The sequence below is a fragment of the Saimiri boliviensis genome, chromosome Y, assembly GCF_048565385.1.
Source record: "Saimiri boliviensis isolate mSaiBol1 chromosome Y, mSaiBol1.pri, whole genome shotgun sequence".
Taxonomy (NCBI): domain Eukaryota; kingdom Metazoa; phylum Chordata; class Mammalia; order Primates; family Cebidae; genus Saimiri; species Saimiri boliviensis.
This window is the reverse complement of record NC_133471.1, coordinates 16,625,275-16,642,623: the sequence shown is the minus strand read 5'-3', so window position 1 is coordinate 16,642,623 and position 17,349 is coordinate 16,625,275. Positions and strand designations below refer to the sequence as shown.

Sequence of the window (17,349 nt, the reverse complement as noted above, 5' to 3'; positions counted from 1 at the left end):
TTCACCAAGGCCACATTGCTCAGACAGGGTGGGGCGAGATTCCACCCCAGCTCACACCCCAGATCCGGACACTGTGCTCCCGCATCTGCTCAGACCCAGAGGGGACTGCACTGGCTACACTGTCGCTGCTTTGAGGTCCCCAGTCCTAGAGATTCCACTTCCACCTGGCCTCTCTCCCAGCTCCTCTGGCAAGCTCTTCCCCATCCTCAGCTCCCATCTGGGCCCCACAGTACATCCTCCACCTGGGAAGAAGTCAGCCCCCACCTCACCTCCAGGCTGCTGCTCGCCAACAAGCCAAGTCCACCCCTCCCCGCTCCACCGGGCCCCTGCCTGGCTGAGCCTCCGATGACCCAACACCTCCTCCTGGCCTCTGCTCAGTGGCCCTGGGTGATCCCTGGGAGGTAGAGCTCTTCCCCTCATTCACTCATCGTCTCCCTCCTCACTGTCTGATGTCTTCTGTTTTGCACATTTTTATGTATTATTTCTTCCCCCAACTGTGGCCCTAACCACCATAAAGCTGAGAGTGCAGACAGCATTTTGTTGGCTGTCTTTACTGCTTGCCAGTGTGGGGACACAGCGATTGCTTCCTTACATGGACTCAGGAAGGACTGACTTCCCAGTCAAGGCTGGCCGGGAGGAAGGAGATTCTGCCCAGCAGGTGCCACTGCACAAATGCATGTTAGAACCAGTCGCTGATCTGAATGAGGGTCTACAAAAGCAATGGGGACCCTCCTCCAAGGAGAGACAAAGATAACTCCACACTCCACACATGGTTTAAAGTCTCCTTTCTTAATTAGAAAGTGTTGGCCAGGTGGGGTGGCCCGTGCCTGTAATCCCAGCACTTTTGGAGGCCGAGGTGGGAGGATTGCCTGACCCCAGGAATATGAGGCTGCAGTGACCCACCCCATGCCAGCAAGACCTGTCTCTATAAATAAATAAGTAAACAAGCATAGAGTGTGTCATGACCATCTCTCTGTAGACATTCAACAACACATTTTTTAAAATTTTCTAACTTTATATGTTTATTTTAGGACAGAGTCTCACTCTGGCACCCAGGCTGGAGTGCAGTGGCTCAGTCTCACCTCACTGCAACCTCCACCTCCCAGGCTCAAGTGGTTCTCCCACTTCAGTCTCCTGAGTAGCCAGGATCACAGGGAAGTGCCACCACTTGGCTATTTTTTTTTTTTTTTTGTATTTTTGTAAAGACAGGGTTATACCACATTGCCCAGGCCGGTCTCAAACTCCTGGATTCAAGTGATCTACCCACCTCAGTCTACCAGAGTGCTGGGATTACAGGTGTGAGCTGCCACACCTGGCCCTATTTTATTCTTATTTTTTATTAAGAGACAGGGTCTCACTCTGGCTGAAGCTCATCATTGCAACCTCAAATGACTGGGCTCAAGTGATCCTCCAGCCTTAGCCTCCAAGAGTTCTGAGAGAATCTATAGTTACAGAGACTATATTTGATTAGAACCTTTACTGTTTTGTTTTGCTTCAGATGTGGTTGCCCAGGCTGTCTTCAACCTCCTGGGCTCAAGTGATCCTCCCGCCTCAGGCCCCTGAGTATCTGGAACCACAGGCCTGCACTGCCATGCCCAACTAATTTTTGTATTTTGTATATAGACAGGGTCTTGCCATGTTGCCCAGGTTGGCGTCCAACTCCTGAACTCAAGTGATCTGCTTGCCTCGGCTTCCCAAAATTCTGGGATTATAGGCATGAGCCACCACATTTATTGAGCACCAACTCTATGCCATGCTCTCGTCAAAGCAGTAGGGCACAGTGGCAAAAAAACAGACAAGGTCCCACCACTCACGGGTCCAGACAGTAAGCAAAGAAGCAGATTAATCAGAGATATGAGGAGCACCAAAAAGGAAATAAACAGTGTAATGAGACAGGGGCTGCAATCAGAGGACGAAGATGCTTGTGCCAAGACTCCAAGGGTCAGAAGGAGCGAACCACTGAAAAGTGTTACCATGAACCCCAAGTTTCAGCTCTCTTATTCTTTGAATCTCTACTTCTGTGTAATTCCAATAAACAGCCTTCTCCACCGGTTCCTCAGTAGTTCACACCTGCTCCCCCTACCCCCTCAACCCTGAATTGTCCTGGTCACCTGATCACCCCTGGCTACCTGCTCTGACACACTGGTAACCGTCCTTCCCACCAAAACTCCTACCCTGCCACTCCAGCTCGGATGCCTGTTCATTTTAAAATAGCCATTTGAGATTAGTCTATCTTGTGTGGTTTAACCCGAGCCAACAGGGGGTGACAGCAGCAGGGACAATTCCCATCAGGCTTAAGTACACCTTCCCCTTGTCCAAGCATGCAGCAGCCACTGCTCCATCCGTGCGCCACACGCTCCAGTGGAAGTAAACTGCCTTGCTGAGAGGACTGATCTTGGAGTGCTACTTCTGTTGTGGCATCAAAATTTTACTTATAACAAGCAGGAGGGGCATCCAGGTGGAAACAGCAAGTGCAAAGGCCCAGAAGAACTGAAAGAGCCTCTGGTGACTGAGGAGCTGGAAGCAGGTCCCTGTGGATGGCGCTTCACACAAGGTGAAGTGAGGGCAGGGGACCAGACACGGGAGGCTGAGCAGATGGTGAACCCATTGGCCTTGTTTGGTGATGAGACTGGAGCCATTGGAAATTTCTCTCTTAACTTTTTTTTTTTTTTTTTTTTTTTTTTTGAGACAGAGTCTCACTCTGTCATCAGGCGCCATCTCAGCTCATTGCAAACTCTTACCTCCTGGTTCAAGCAATTCTCCTGCCTCAGCCTCCTAAGTAGCTGGGACTACCAGCATGCACCACCACACCCAGATAATTTTTTGTATTTTTAGTAGAGATGGGGTTTCACCATGTTGGCCAGGAGGGTCTCGATCTCTTGATTTCGTGATCCGCCCACCTCGGCCTCCCAAAGTTCTGGGATTACAAGCGTGAGCCACTGTACCTGGCCGCTCTTAACTCTTTTTGAAATGGGGTCTCACTCTGACGCCTAGGCTGGAGTGCAGCGGTACAGTCTCGACTCACTGCAGCCTCAACCTCTTGGACTCAAGGGATCCTCCTGCCTCAGCCTCCCAGGTAGCCAGGGCTACAGGCACACACCACCACACCTGGCTAATGTTTGTATTTTTAGTAGAGATGGGATTTCGCCATATTGCCCCGACTGGTCTCAAACTGAGCTCAGGTGATCCACTTGCCTTGGCCTCCCAAATTGCTGGGATTACAGGTATGAGCCACCACAGTCTCTTAACAGCTTCCATGAATATAATCAACATACGATAAACCACACATGTGCAGCAAAAAGCTCCCCAAACAAATGAAAACTCACACATGTTTAAGGGTACAAATGGGTAGATTTTGCCATATGTGTACACCTGAGAGACTCGGACCATGATCAGAGATGTGTGAGCACCCAGAAGGAAGGCGAGCAAACCATCCTCCGTTAACAGATGAAAGATAAAGAAAATGTGGTACTGGCCGGGCATGGTAGCTCATGCCTGGAATCCCAGCACTTTGGTAGGCCAAGGTGGGTGGATCACCTAAGGTCAGGAGTATGAGACCAGCCTGACCAACAGGTGCAGTGGCTCACTCCAGTAATCCCAGCGCTTTGGGAGGCCAAGGCAAGTGGATCATCTGAGGTCAGGAGTTTGAGACCAGCCTAGCCAAAAGGGTGAAATCCCATCTCTACTAAAAAATATAAAAATTAGTTGGCTGCAGTGGCAGGTGCCTATAATCCCAGCTACTCAGAAGCTGAGGCAGGAGAATCTCTTGAACCCAGGAGGCAGAAGTTGCAATGAGCTGAGGTTGTGCCACTGCACTCCAGCCTGGGCAACAAGAGCAGGACTCCATCTCAAAAATAAAAATAAAAATAAACAAGGCATGGGCTGTGGAGATGGGAGAAGGACCTCTGCTCTGATGTCTTCCTGCTGACAGGGGTGTAGCTGGGATGGGTGTTGGCCCCAGGGGAGTCGGAGTGAACCCGCATTTCCACTGTCTGAACATACTCACAGGTGCCTTCCTGGGGTTCCCAGGCTTGTGTGACAAAGGCATCAGGACTCTCATCCACAGTGTTAGCATAGCACTTAGGTGAACAGTGACCACAGGGCAACGAGTCCTACTATTAATATGCGGAGGGAGAGATGGAGCTTCAGAAGCCTTTGCAAAGCCTATCTGGAGCTCTGCAGGGTCCTGGTGGGCAGCTCTGAGAACTGATGAGACCCGGGGTCACTTGCAGAAAGAAAGAGACTTGGATCAGATGTTAGAAAGACACACTGGGATACACAGGAAAGAACAAATTTAGATACACTGTCCTTATCTTCTTAGTCAATTTCCCAGAGGTTAAACAGCGCTTTAGACCTATGTGTGTGAAGAAGGCAAACTGATTTTTTAACAAGAGGCATTTCTCTTTTTTTTTTTTTTTTTTTTTTTTTTTTTTTTTTTTGAGACAGAGTTTCGCTCTTGTTACCCAGGCTGGAGTGCAATGGCGTGATCTCGGCTCACCACAACCTCCGCCTCCTGGGTTCACGCAATTCTCCTGCCTCAGCCTCCTAAGTAGCTGGGATTACAGGCATGCACCACCATGCCCAGCTAATTTTTTGTATGTTTAGTAGAGACGGGGTTTCAACATGTTGACCAGGTTGGTCTCGATCTCTCGACCTCGTGATCCACCCGCCTCTGCCTCCCAAAGTGCTGGGATTACAGGCTTGAGCCACCCCGCCTGGCCCCAACAAGAGGCATTTCTATGAAAACAGAAGAAACAAAGTTTATTGTTGGACACAGTCTATCCAGATGTAACACTGAAAGCCTCTTTAGTTACAGAGGAGGAAGGCCTGGCAGAGTTAGGGTTAGTAACTTCAGCTTCCTGGGCCTCACTAACAAGATAGTAGCAATTTCATTGATGCCAGGTCAGAAAAAAGTTTGCGTACTTACAGCCCAGAACGAATTCAGGACTCAACTCATATTGCAGAAAACCCTAAAGAACTCAAACACAATGGACAAGACTAGACTCTAACCACCGGGGTACTACAGCTTTTCTGAAACATCCTTCTCCCTTTGGTCTCCATTTTTATTCCAGACAAATCCGAGCAGAACAAATCTCCATCTTTTTATGCGTTGCTCGATTGTTTGCATGAAGTGCAGCAAGAATAATTACTTGACATATAGGCTGTTTTTAAAATTGTCTTTGCTTAAACTTTGTTCTGTAAGGAATCTCAGATTAGACTTTTTATTTTTTATCTATTTTTTTTTTTTTTTTTTTTTTTTTTTGAGACAAGAGTCTCACTCTGTCACCAGGTGCCAGGCTGGAGTGCGGTGGTGCAATGTCAGCTCACTGCAATCTCCATCTCCTGGGTTCAAACAATTATCCTGCCTCAGCCTCCCAAGTAGCTGGGACTATAGGTATCCACCACCATGCCCACCTAATTTTTATATTTTTTTAGTAGAGATGGGATTTCACCATGTTGGTCAGGATGGTCTCGATCTCTTGATCTCGTGATCCATCTGCTTTGCCCTCCCAAAGTGCTGGGATTACAGGTGTGCAGATTAGACTTTTTAAAAGTCTAGGATTTATCCTTGAAGCCACAGATTATCTGTGCTTGCAAATACTATATAAACTGGGTGAACTTCCATCCTTTGGGTCCCAAGATAACTTGGGTCTCCTGGAGCTGTCAGAAAGTGATATTCTTTACTTACCATTGATTAGGAATCCCATACAGAGATTACACAGACAAATTATTAGGTCGGTATCCCCAAGGGGCTTTTATTGGCTAAGTCAACTTTGATTCCTTAAAACAGTCTGTTTATATCTGAACATAGGTCATTCCAGCGAAAATTTTGGTAAAATAACCAGTGTCTGCAACTGTGTTCTCTTCAACACAGAATCCTATTTAACTTGTGCGAATTGCCATAAATTAAGAATACCCCAGCTTGGCTGGTGTCTACAAAAACATTAGCCAAGCATGGTGGTATATACCTGTGGTCCCAGTTACTTGGGAACCTGAGGTGGGAGGATTGCTTGAGCTTGAGAGCTGGAGGCTGCAGTGAGCTGTGATTGCACCACTGCACTCCAGCCTGGATGACAGCATGAGATTTCGACTCAATAAATAAATAAATAAATAAATAAATAAATAAATAAATAAATAAATAAAACCAATGTACAAAGAAGGGTGAATTGACTCATAGTAATAATCACTCACTGTGAGCAACTGCAAGCAGCCATTTCAAAGAGTATCTCTCTTACCTCTTACCTAGCTGTTACACACTAAGGTTACATTTTCTTACAATGCAAAGTAACTCAATTGACAGAAGTTTTTACAGAGGGACAGCAGGGGCTTTAAAACAATAGCTGTACACATATAGCCTAAGTATTTTATTTTACTTTATTTTTTTGAGATGGAGTCTCACTCTGCAGCCCAGGCTGGAGTTCAGTGGTGTGATTTCAGCTCACTACAACCTCCACCTCCCAGGTTCAAGCAATTCTCGTGCCTCAGCCTCCCGAGTATCTGGGACTACAGACACCTGCCTCCATGCCCAGCTAATTTTGTATTTTTAGCAGAGACAAGGTTTCATCATGTTGGTTAGGGTGGTCTTGAACTCCTGACTTCAAATAATCTTCCCACCTCAGCCTCCCAAAGTGCTGGGATTACAGGCATGAGCTACCATACCCGGCCGAGCCCAAATATTTTAAATCTCATATTATCAGATTTAAACTGGGACAAACAGCCAATATTTCTGATTTTTTAACTTTTTTTTTTCACCAAAGGTAACCTCCTACGTGAAATTATTGATAAGTTAGTAAGTTTTTGTTTTTGTTTTTGTTTTTTCAATTGAGCTTTACTCCATCTATCTCCCAGGCTAGAGTGGAGTGGTGCAATCTCAGCTCACTGTAATCACTGCCTCCTGGGTTCAAGCAATACTACTGCCTCAGTCTCCCGAGTAGCTGGGGCTACAGGCATGGGTCACCATGCCTGTAAAAATACAAAATACAAAATATCTAATTTTTGTATTTTTAGTAGAGATGGGGTTTCACCATGTTGACCAGGCTGGCTTCAAACTCCTGGCCTCAAGTGATCTGCCTGCGTTAGCCTCCTAATGTGCTGGAATTACAGGCCTGAGTCACTGTAGCTGGTAAAAATACATCTCAACTAAAGTTATAACAACCACAGATGCATGTGGCATGTCAAAGAGATGGTAAGCAGTTTTTACATTTAGAATCTCCCCAAAGGTGGTGTTACGGGACCTCTGAAGTGCTGTTTTTCTGGCTGGAAACCTCTGTGGCCAGCGGTGCCTCTGCCCGATTTTTGCTTGGGCTGCTGGGTTTGTTTTGTCTGCTTGCCCTGGCAGGCTGTGCTTGGTTTTTGCTACCAGCTTGGGTCCCACACCTGCCAGGGGAGACTCAGGTGTGGAATGGCTAAGGGTGTGTGAGGAAGTGTGCGGTCTGGCCACTGAGCACAGTCTGACATGCCAGCTGCTACAGCAGGGTGGGGAGGTCCAGGTGCTGGTGCAGGTGCCAGTTTTCTGCGAGGCTGTGGCCCGACCAGGCATACCACTAGCAGCTTCCACAACCAGCACTGGGGAACATGAATCCAGAAGCTCGAAGATGCCAGGAACCCCAGGGCCCAAGGAGGGAGTCATGGCCCCAGCTGGGGACCCCCAGGTCTGGACCCCGGAAGGGCTGCAGTTCTTCTCTGCTTCTTTTTGCCCACACTGTGATGAGTGAAGGCCATGTTACTGCCCTGTTTGTGTTACACCATTGGATGGGTCCCAAGTTGTTGTCCTGCAACCAAGAAGAATGAAGCACAGACAAGTGGAGGGAGGTGCTTGACCAAGCAATAGAACAGCTCAGTCTCCCACAGTGGGCGGCTCCTGTCCACAGCCAGGTGTCTCGATGAGTGTTCAGTTCCTAGCAGAGAGGAGACCCTGGAGTGGACAGCTCCTCTCCACAGCTGGACATCCCGACATCTGCTCTGCTCTGGCTGAGCCCCGGGCTCTTATGGGCCTCAGAGGGGAGGAAGGGTGCACTGACTGGCCTATGGGTCACCATGGGTGGGCTCAGAAGAGGCACACAAGTTCCCACTCTGGTTCTGGTCTGCAGGACTGGCATCCCTGGCCTGAAGGTGGGGCCTCACTGGGGACCCATCCCTGTCAACCCAGGAGTTTGCTTGCCTCCTGCCACTATCCATGGCTCCCAGGCTGATAATGCCATGGGGCACCTGCAGGCCAGCACAAAGTTGTCCTTTCCCCACTCAGCCTCCCTCCTGTGCTAGTTGGCACCCAAAGTCCAGAGGGGGCCAAGGCAGCAGGGGCTGGTGCATCAGTGCTGCCCTGAGCCTGTGCACCTGGGCTAACCCCAAACTGCTCTGAGATCAGAATTGGTGCCAGCAATGGGGAGAAGCCAGGCAGCAGAGCAGGCACGGGCAGCAGCAGCTGTGCCCAGTGTGAGGGAGGCAGCAAGGCCCGGGAGGCCAAGGTCTACAGTCAGGATGTAGTGGCTGCAGCTTCCCCTGGAGGGTCAGGGCTCCCACCTGCTCCCAGGTCCCAAGAGTACAGAAATACCTGGGGATGCCGTGTCTGCGGCTGTCGCTTGGCAGCCACAGTGGCACTGGGCAGCTCCTGCCTCAATTCAGAAGTGGTGAGGCACCCACTTGTCTCTGGCTCCCGCTGGCTCCATGGGGCATATAGTTGCAGCTGTGCCTCCCCGATACAGATAGAGTGATGACAGTAGTCACTCCACAGTCCATTGGTGCCATTAATAGTTCAGAGAAATAAAAATTCAAGACAAGAGATCAAAAGCTATCAATAGAGGAAAAATAATCAGTAAATGGCAAAAATCCCACACGTATTAAACCAGAAAGAACTCATTCCCTAAGCCTGAAATTGACCCCAGGCCACCATTGAGAAGAGCAAAGCTCCCTGGCACAGCAGCTCATGCCTGTAATCCCCACACTGTGGAAAGCTGAGGTGGGAGCCTCACTTAGGGCCAGGAGTTCGAAACCAGCCTGGGTAACATGTTGAGACCTCATCTCTATAAAGAACTCTACATATATTTATATTTTATATTAAACTTATTTATATTATACACTATATAAAATATATTTATATCATATAGAGAGATCATATAATGCATATAACATAAATATATTTTTAGAGAAAAAATGGCCAAGTCTTAGTGACTGAGCTACGGCTTGGGGCAGTGACCATTGGTTTCCCCAGAGAGTCTAGGACAGGCCGGGCGCGGTGGCTCACGCCTGTAATCCCAGCACTGTGGGAGGCCGAGGTAAGTGGATCATAGGTCAAGATATCAAGACCATCCTGGCCAACATGGTGAAACCCCATCTCTACTGAAATACAAAAATTAGCTGGGTGTGGTGGCACACACCTGTAGCCCCAGGTACTTGGGAGGCTAAGCAGGAAAATTGTTTGAACCCGGGAGGCAGAGGTTGCAGTGAGCCAAGATTGTGCTACTGCACTCCAGCCTGGCACCTTGTGACAGAGCAAAACTCTAGCTAAAAAAAAAAAAAAAAAAAAAAAAAAAAAAAAAAAAAAAAAAAAATCTAGGGCAGTATCATCCAGCTTTCAAAGGATTTTAACTGCTCAAGAGGATTCTTAAGGCTAAATGTGACAATACTATGTGTTCTTTAAGACTGGTTGTCTGACACAAACCCATTCATGCCCTGTGTATCCCTCCAGAACAGAATGACATAGAAAGACAGAAAGGACTCACCACACAAATCCTTTTCCTACTAACAAAATCTTCCAGAGGAGACAGACAGCAACTTCCACCGTTCACCCACCAGGTTTGCACAGCAAAAGAGAGGCCAGAAGCCTGGCTGGTAACAAATTATCTCCCTTTGCAGGTGTGCTGTCTTTCCAGGTTCCCTTTCTCTGCAGCTCCTGGCTGCAGAAGAACAGGGTGGTTTTTGATGAAACAGCTCCCCTATTCTGTGCAGCTGCTCACTGTGCCACTGCTGTGGGGCTCAAGGTGCATTACTAAAGTCATCTTTTTCTGGTTAGTGGAACCCAAGCAACAGCCCCTCCCTTTTACAACAGGTTATGTGGGGGAAACTGAATTCACACGTCCCATTCCAACCACAGCAAAATACATGCACAAAACCCACTCTGGTCCCCCTGGTCAGCATTCAGTATTGACCTGGCAAGGCTCCTATCATCTCTGATTCACTCAAAGTGGGATGGGATGGCCTCCGGCCAGGAGTTGTAATGCGCACTCTCTGGGCAAGACAGAACAGTGGACAACCACCCTGAGTTAGGCCTGCCGAGCTTCCTTCTGGGGTCCCTGAACACAGTAGACCAGCAAACGGGGAGAGACCAGACAAACGGGGAACCACCACTGGCTTCCTCAGGGACCTCCTCTGTGTACATAGACACTCAAAACAAAGTAAAGACACACAGAAGGCCCTCAGAGCCAGGACTCTAGACCAGATTTCAAATCCAGAGAGCATTTCTCCAAATTGCACCTCGATTATGTGCAGCTGAGGAGAAACCTCCTCAAACCAAGGATCTTCTTTCTACAAACTAGGGAGAGATGGAGAGTTTCCACGGTGGGGCCACAAGGCCTCTGAGGGGCCAACGGATGAGGAAAAGAAAGGGGCTGTTGGCGGCGGCTGGAATACTCACCCAGACCAGGTGAAAAGATGTCTTCCAGTCTTCTCCATGGCAACTGGGTCTATGAACTGAGGTGACAGCGCCCTGCTCATAGAGGTGGTGCCAGAGGCAGCCGCAGCCCAAGAGAACTAAGCAGTCACCTGGAACAGGCTCTGGGTCCATCACCAGTGGGGCAGCAAAACCACAGCGCCCTGCTCATAGAGGTGGTGCCAGAGGCAGCCGCAGCCCAAGAGAACTAAGCAGTCACCTGGAACAGGCTCTGGGTCCATCACCAGTGGGGCAGCAAAACCACAAGGGCTGTCTCAGGGGACCCCAAATCTGTAACTGCCCAATGGGTTCTTCTTGCCCACTGCCTGGATACAGCTGGTGTATCTAGATGGGAATTTCAGGAAAGAGTTTAATTCATGCAAAGCTGGCTAAAGGAGAGACCAGAGTTTTCATCCTGGGCAACACAGTGAAACCCCGTCTGTACTAAAAATACAAAAATTAGCCAGGAACGGTGGTGGCACATGCGTGCAAACCCAGCTACTCCCGGGGCTGAGGTAGAATTGCTTGAACCTGAGAGGCAGTGGTTGCAGTGAGCCGAGACTGTGCTGCTATATTCAGCCTGGGCAACAGAGCAAGACTCTGTCTAAACAAACAAGCAAACAAACAAAAACCACAGCAAGAAGAACAGCAGGCCCTGGAGCAGTTTAATCATTGCAGTGCCAGCCAGCTGAGGAGAGCAGGGAGGAATGTTTGAGACCTGTGGTGTCAGTCTGTTAGCACACTGCCATGAAGAAATACTCGAGACTGAGTCATTTATAAAGGACAGAGTTTCAATGAATTCACAGTTCTGCATTGCTGGGAAGGCCTCAGGAAACTTATAATCGTGGTGGATTATAAATTTATAATTATTATAACATAAGATTATAAGTTTATAATCGTGGTGGATTATAAGCAAAAGAGAAGCAGGCACCTCTTCGCAGGGCAGGAGGGTGGGCGGAGAGCAGGCAGAGGCAATGCCAGATGCTTTTAAAACCAGCAGAACTCCTGAGACTCACTACCATGTGAAACCACCCCATGACCCAATTACCTCCACCTGGTCCTGCCCTGACACATGGGGGTTATGGGGATTACAATTCAAGCAGAGATTTGGGTGGGGTCATACAGCCAAACTGTGTCACCCATTTTCCCAAGAATTCAGAGCCTAGGCTTTTTAAGGGTACTGTGGCAGGCAGGGGGTCAGCGCACTGAGCCATTGATTGGATGGAGATGAAGTCACAGGGGCCTCCAAATCAGTCTTCCTGCAGCTGAGTCCACTTTTGGGTTGGGGTGGGTGGAGTTGATCTCAGGTCTGTGGCTCTTTCTGGTCTACTGAAACACTAAATCTGAAGATATCTCACAGCCGGTGGTTTTACATTCATAAGAGTGATATTACCTACAGGAGTCTTTGGGATGGTTGTAACCGTTGTGATCCTGGTTACATGGCTCTGAGGAAGCAATTTACAGAAAAAAAAAAAAAAAAAGAAAGAAAGAAAAAAAAAAAACTAACTAAGCAGTGGCAGGTCATTGTCTAACTCTATCTACTTGTAGCAAAAGAGATGAGTTTTCATCACATTGGCCAGGCTGATCTCTGACTCCTAGCCTCAAGTGATCCACCCTCCTCAGCCTCCCAAAGTCCTGGGATTACAGGTCTGAGCCACTATGTCTGGCCTTTCTTACAGATTTTTAAGTTACTCTGGAATCTTTGGTGTTCATATGTACCAAATTGTAACTCCTCTTCTTGAATTGCATACACAGGCCAGGCTAGAAACGTCCAAATTAATGAGAAAACGAAACTTGAATCTGCACAGCAGAGTGGATGCAGCCTCCCGGACGCCACTGGAGCCAGGTCTGCATTGTGGGACTGGTCTCAGGATGAGCCCTGTGGTTTGCTGTTGAGTGTCATACTCACTGCTTCAGCTGTGCTAATAATTTTTCTCTTCTTCCCAGGTGAAGCGGCTGGAAGTCATGAACAAACAATTTGTGCATGTTATTCCTGCCCCTGGGACCTCTTCTGAGGTGAGGCTGAGTTTAAGGCTAAGTATTCCAGACAGAAGTTGATTTAATGTAGAAATGTAGTTTGGTTTTTTTTTTTTTTTTTTTTTTTTTTTTTTTTTTTTTTTTTTTTTTCAGTAAAATATCCCCTTAGTATCCATCAACTTCTCATTGTGATGTTTTTCTTATTGGCACATATCAAAAACAAAGTCTTCCAAGTAGGACAGGAGCCCTCATGAGACTATAACTAGGATTCAGATTTGCCTTGCAATGTATAAGAACAACTCATCAAGGACTAGGGGAAGAGAAGAGACAAAGAAAAAAGGGTAAAAAGAAAAAAGGGACAGCCGGGCATGGTGGTTCAAACCTGCAATGCCAGCACTTTGGGAGGCTGAGGCAGGTGGATCACGTGAGGTCAGGAGTTTATGACTAGCCTGGTCAACATGGTGAAACCCCGTCTCTACAAAAAATATAGTAGTTAGCTGGGCCTGGTGACCTGTGCCTGTACTTTCATCTACTCGGGAGGATGCAGCAAGAGAACTGCTTGAACCCAGGAGGTGCAGGTTACAGTGAGCTGAGATCATCCCACTGAACTTCAGTCTGAGTGATTGAGTGGGACTCTGTCTCAAAATAAAAGAAAAGGAGACAAAGGCACACCTCAGCAGCTGTTGCACAGTTTACACTTTCATCTAGAATGTAAAGACTATGGTTCATGGGGCCAGAACCAGAGAGTCTTCTGCTATTAGTAGAGTTTCCTTTGGAACTATCCTCAGCATAGGTTTGGGCATATTATGGAGATTAAGACTATGAGAAGGGGCTGTGGGAGGTGTGTGTGTGAGGGCCGGTTCAACGTGGGATGCAGTGGTGTGCCCTAAACTTGCTCTTGGTCTCTGCAGAAGTACGTGTGGTTTAACATAGGCAGTGTTGATACCTTTGAGTGGAACCTGGAGTCTGCCCAGTGGGAGCTGCAGATCAAGCCCCACAACCAGGTGGCGGTGGTGTACACCACTGAGAGCGATGGGTGAGGAGGGTGGGAAAGAGCTTCTGTCTGAATACAAAGCAAAAATGCAGTGTATAACCTGCTTTGGAATGTGTTTCTCAATATATATAGGCATCTGCTATTATTTATAATGTCTCTAGTGAGAAATATATATATGGTTTATATATATATATATATATATATATATATATATATATATGTGTGTATATATATATATACACACATATGTACATATATATACACATATATATGTGTATGTGTATATATATGTATATACATACACATATATATATGTGTATATATATATATATATGTATATATGTATATATATATGTTTTTAGCTCTGTCTTTCATGAGACGAGAATTGGAGCAGGAAAATACTTGTTGAGGCAGGCTTAAAAAAGAAAAACAGACATTGCGTGTCATCATTAGAGCACAAAATCCCTGATGTCTTGTAGGGAGCTTCCAGAATTGGGCCCTGCAGTGGGATCCCCGAGAGAGCCCTGTCTGAAAGCCCTACGGTCATTTCTACCTGCCAGTCCTGTAGAACTGTTGAATTAGTGTGCAGAGGTGGGGCTTGTGCTCCTGTGACTTCACCAGGCTCCCTGCTGGGCAGCCCTGCCCCATCCTCCCAGGTGCTGAGGGTCCCTGTGCAGGACCCTGAAGCTCCATATGGTGCCTGACACTCAGTCACACCAAGCTTCCCATGGCTTGTAGGTTAACTTGGGTTTCCACTGCATCGTATGTTTTTAAAGTGATTAGGGACACAAGAGCAAAGGCCATATGAAGTGCTCTGTGCATCCCAGGACCCAGCACCAGTGTCAGTGTTGCTAAGCCTGGATCCTTTTGTCATGTTGACTTCCTGGGGATGTCGTTGCTCAGTATTCTCAGGCCCTTCTGACCTGAATTGGAAACTCAACGAAGAGTGCAAGGCCAAGCACCAGCTTTAGCCAGGACAGAGTAAAAATGGGACTTATGGCAGTTCAGGTGGTTTCTTTGAGACTTACGTTTAAGTGCAGAGTAGGGTTTACGGTGGGGTGAGAGAAGGTGAGGCAGGTGGTATTCTGGTGATTATTTCGCATACTCTAATGGCAGGGTCTGAAGTACCTGTGGTCTCCTGCTGGAGCTCCCAGATGTTATCTGGGTGCTGTGTGGCTGACTTTTGTTTTGTCTTTGCTTTTTGAGTTGCCAGGAATGCTTGGTTGGATGTAAGGCCCCAAGGCTCCAAAGAGCAAGAATAAGGATTAATAGGAAGATGTGGTGTTTTCCTGTTATGGGACAAGCCTGGTTGGCGTGAGGAGGCCTTGCTGGGTCTGCTGGGGGCACCTCCTCAGGGAGGGAAAGCTCCTGCAGAGCTGCTTGGCCAGGTGGAGCAGGTGGGCATTGGTTTGACTTTTGTGTCCCTCTCACCTTTATGTCTTTTGTTTCTTTCTTAAACACTTAAGAAAAATCCCCCAAAGCCTTAGGATCCCTTTTGAGATAGTCAGATATTGACCCCCAGCCTTGACTAGAAACAGCAATCCAGGGATGCCTTTTATATCCCAATATTCAGGCATGACAATAATTCATAAAAAGGAAACAGGTGTGATAGAAGGGGGTGGATTGGTGAAGCCACAGTAGATACAGACAGAGAAAACTGCCAGTAAACACCAGCATATCCTCAGTCTTAAAAGCTGAAGGGACAGCTTGAGAATGAAGTGGTGTTTCTGTCCTTCAGGTTTGCAAGGTTCCAGAGCTGAACACATTCTCTGTGGCCAAGAATTTGGAGAGGCGGGCTGTTGTTTCTTCCTTGTGGTAGTGCGAATCAGTATCATTGTTTTGGAGAGCAGTTTGACAGTAATCATTAAAATAAGCATACAGGGCTGGGTGCGGTGGCTCACACCTATAATCCTAGCTCTTTGGGAGGCAGAGTTGGGTAGATTACGAGGTCAAGATATGGAGACCATGATGGCCAAGATGTTGAAACCCTGCCTCTACTAAATATATAAAAATTAGCTGGGTGTGGTGGTGTGTGCCTGTAGTCCCAGCTGCTTGGGTGGCTGAGGCAGGAGAATCACTTGAACCCAGGAGGCGGAGGTTGCACTGAGCTGAGATTGCATCACTGTACTTCAGCCTGGCAACAAATTGAGACTGTGTCTCAAAAAAATAAATTAAAAAATAAGTAAGTTAAATAAACAAATAAATAAATAAATAAACATTCATTTGATCCAGGAAGTCTACCCCTGGATCTTTTCCTGCAGAAATAAGAGACTCATCTGAGTGCAGAACACGAAGGTTTTCATTTTCTATATTATCTCTATAATATTTGACCTTTTTTGTGGTAAATGTGCATTAATTTTAAAAGCAACAAAGATTGGCTGGGCATGGTGGTTCATGCCTGTAATCCCAGCACTTTGGGAGGCTGAGGTGATTAGATCATGGGATCAGGAGATGGAGACCATCCTGGCTAACATCAGGAACCTAGAAGTTAGATGTTGCAGTGAACCTAGATCATGCCACTGCACTCCAGTCTGGGCTACAGAGCTTAAGACCAGCCTGAACAACATGGAGAAACGTTGTATCTACTAAAAATACAAAAGTTGGCCAGGCATGGTGGCACATGCCTATAATCCTGGTTCTTTGGGAGGCCGAGGCAGGAGAATCACTTGAACCTGGGAGGTGGAAGTTGCTGTGAGCCGAGATTGTGCCATTGCACTCCAGCCTGGGCAACAAGATTGAAACTCTGTCTCAGGAAAAAAATAATGAAAAGAAAAACTCTCAGGTTATAATGGTATGCATTTGGTGGGATTCTTCTTAGGCAATCTCAGAAGTCACCTGCAGCAGAAAACAAATTCCTAGTGCACTCTGTCCTGTGTAGTAGCTGCTCCTCTGTTAAGAACCTGCTGTCTTCATTCTTTTTAGGGAGCCATGCTCACTTGTCCTCCTGGTACAGGAAAGACACTTCTTGCCAAAGCAACTGCAGGGGAGGCCAGTGTGCCCTTCATCTGTGAATGGGATGGAGTTCCTGGAAGTGTTTGTTGGCATTGGGCCAGCAAGGGTAGGTAGATGGAACTGCTGCAGGCAGCCTCAGCACCGTGGCTTGACCAGGACTGGTCAACTTGAATAGCTCGGTGTGGGACCCTGGCCATGGGCACCTGTGGGAGATGCTGGTGTACCCAGGCAGAATGGGTCAGAGGTTTCCGAGGAGAGGGTGGAGGAGAACCAGCATTCCTGTCTTCTGCCAGTAGCAAAACGGGCTGTGTGGATTCCCTTTTCAGGTGTGTGATATATTTCCAATGGCCCGAAAAAATGCTCTATGTATCTTATTCATTGATGAGATTGATGCGATTGGCGGGAAGCGAAGCTGAGGACACTTTGGAGGCCAGGGTGAGCAGGAGAACACCCTGAACCAGATGCTGGTGGAGATGGACGGTGCGTGCAGACCACAGCAGCCTGTGGTGTGCAGCTCTTCCCCCACAGCTGCTTGGCGACTGTCTGCACCAGCCTTTTTCCCTAAAGTCACCCCCCAGAAAAGAATCCCTGATTGTTCTGTTTTAAGGAAGGCTTCTCTCAGGCAAATGTGATGGAGAAAGCTGTGTTAGGTTAACAAGTCTCCTTCCGTGTCCGTGATGGGCAGGGGCAGTGTACTCCCCTGCCCCCAAATGGAAAGGGTTTCTCTGAAGTGGGGAGGCAGCTGCCTCTCTCAGGAGGGGGATCATGGAGACAAGCATGG

General features: G+C 47.6%; 1 protein-coding gene across 1 annotated transcript in view; it reads left to right on the top strand.

Annotated features, from left to right (window-relative positions):
• The window catches only part of LOC141582962 (mitochondrial inner membrane m-AAA protease component AFG3L1-like), a 29,967-nt gene that overhangs the window by 1,538 nt on the left and 11,080 nt on the right, over positions 1–17,349 (top strand). Inside the window, 8 exon segments of the mRNA XM_074392407.1 lie at positions 7,464–7,652; positions 12,593–12,661; positions 13,534–13,658; positions 14,122–14,207; positions 15,355–15,473; positions 16,539–16,621; positions 16,623–16,674; positions 16,895–17,048. Of these exon segments, the coding sequence (XP_074248508.1) occupies positions 7,464–7,652; positions 12,593–12,661; positions 13,534–13,658; positions 14,122–14,207; positions 15,355–15,473; positions 16,539–16,621; positions 16,623–16,674; positions 16,895–17,048 (877 nt within the window).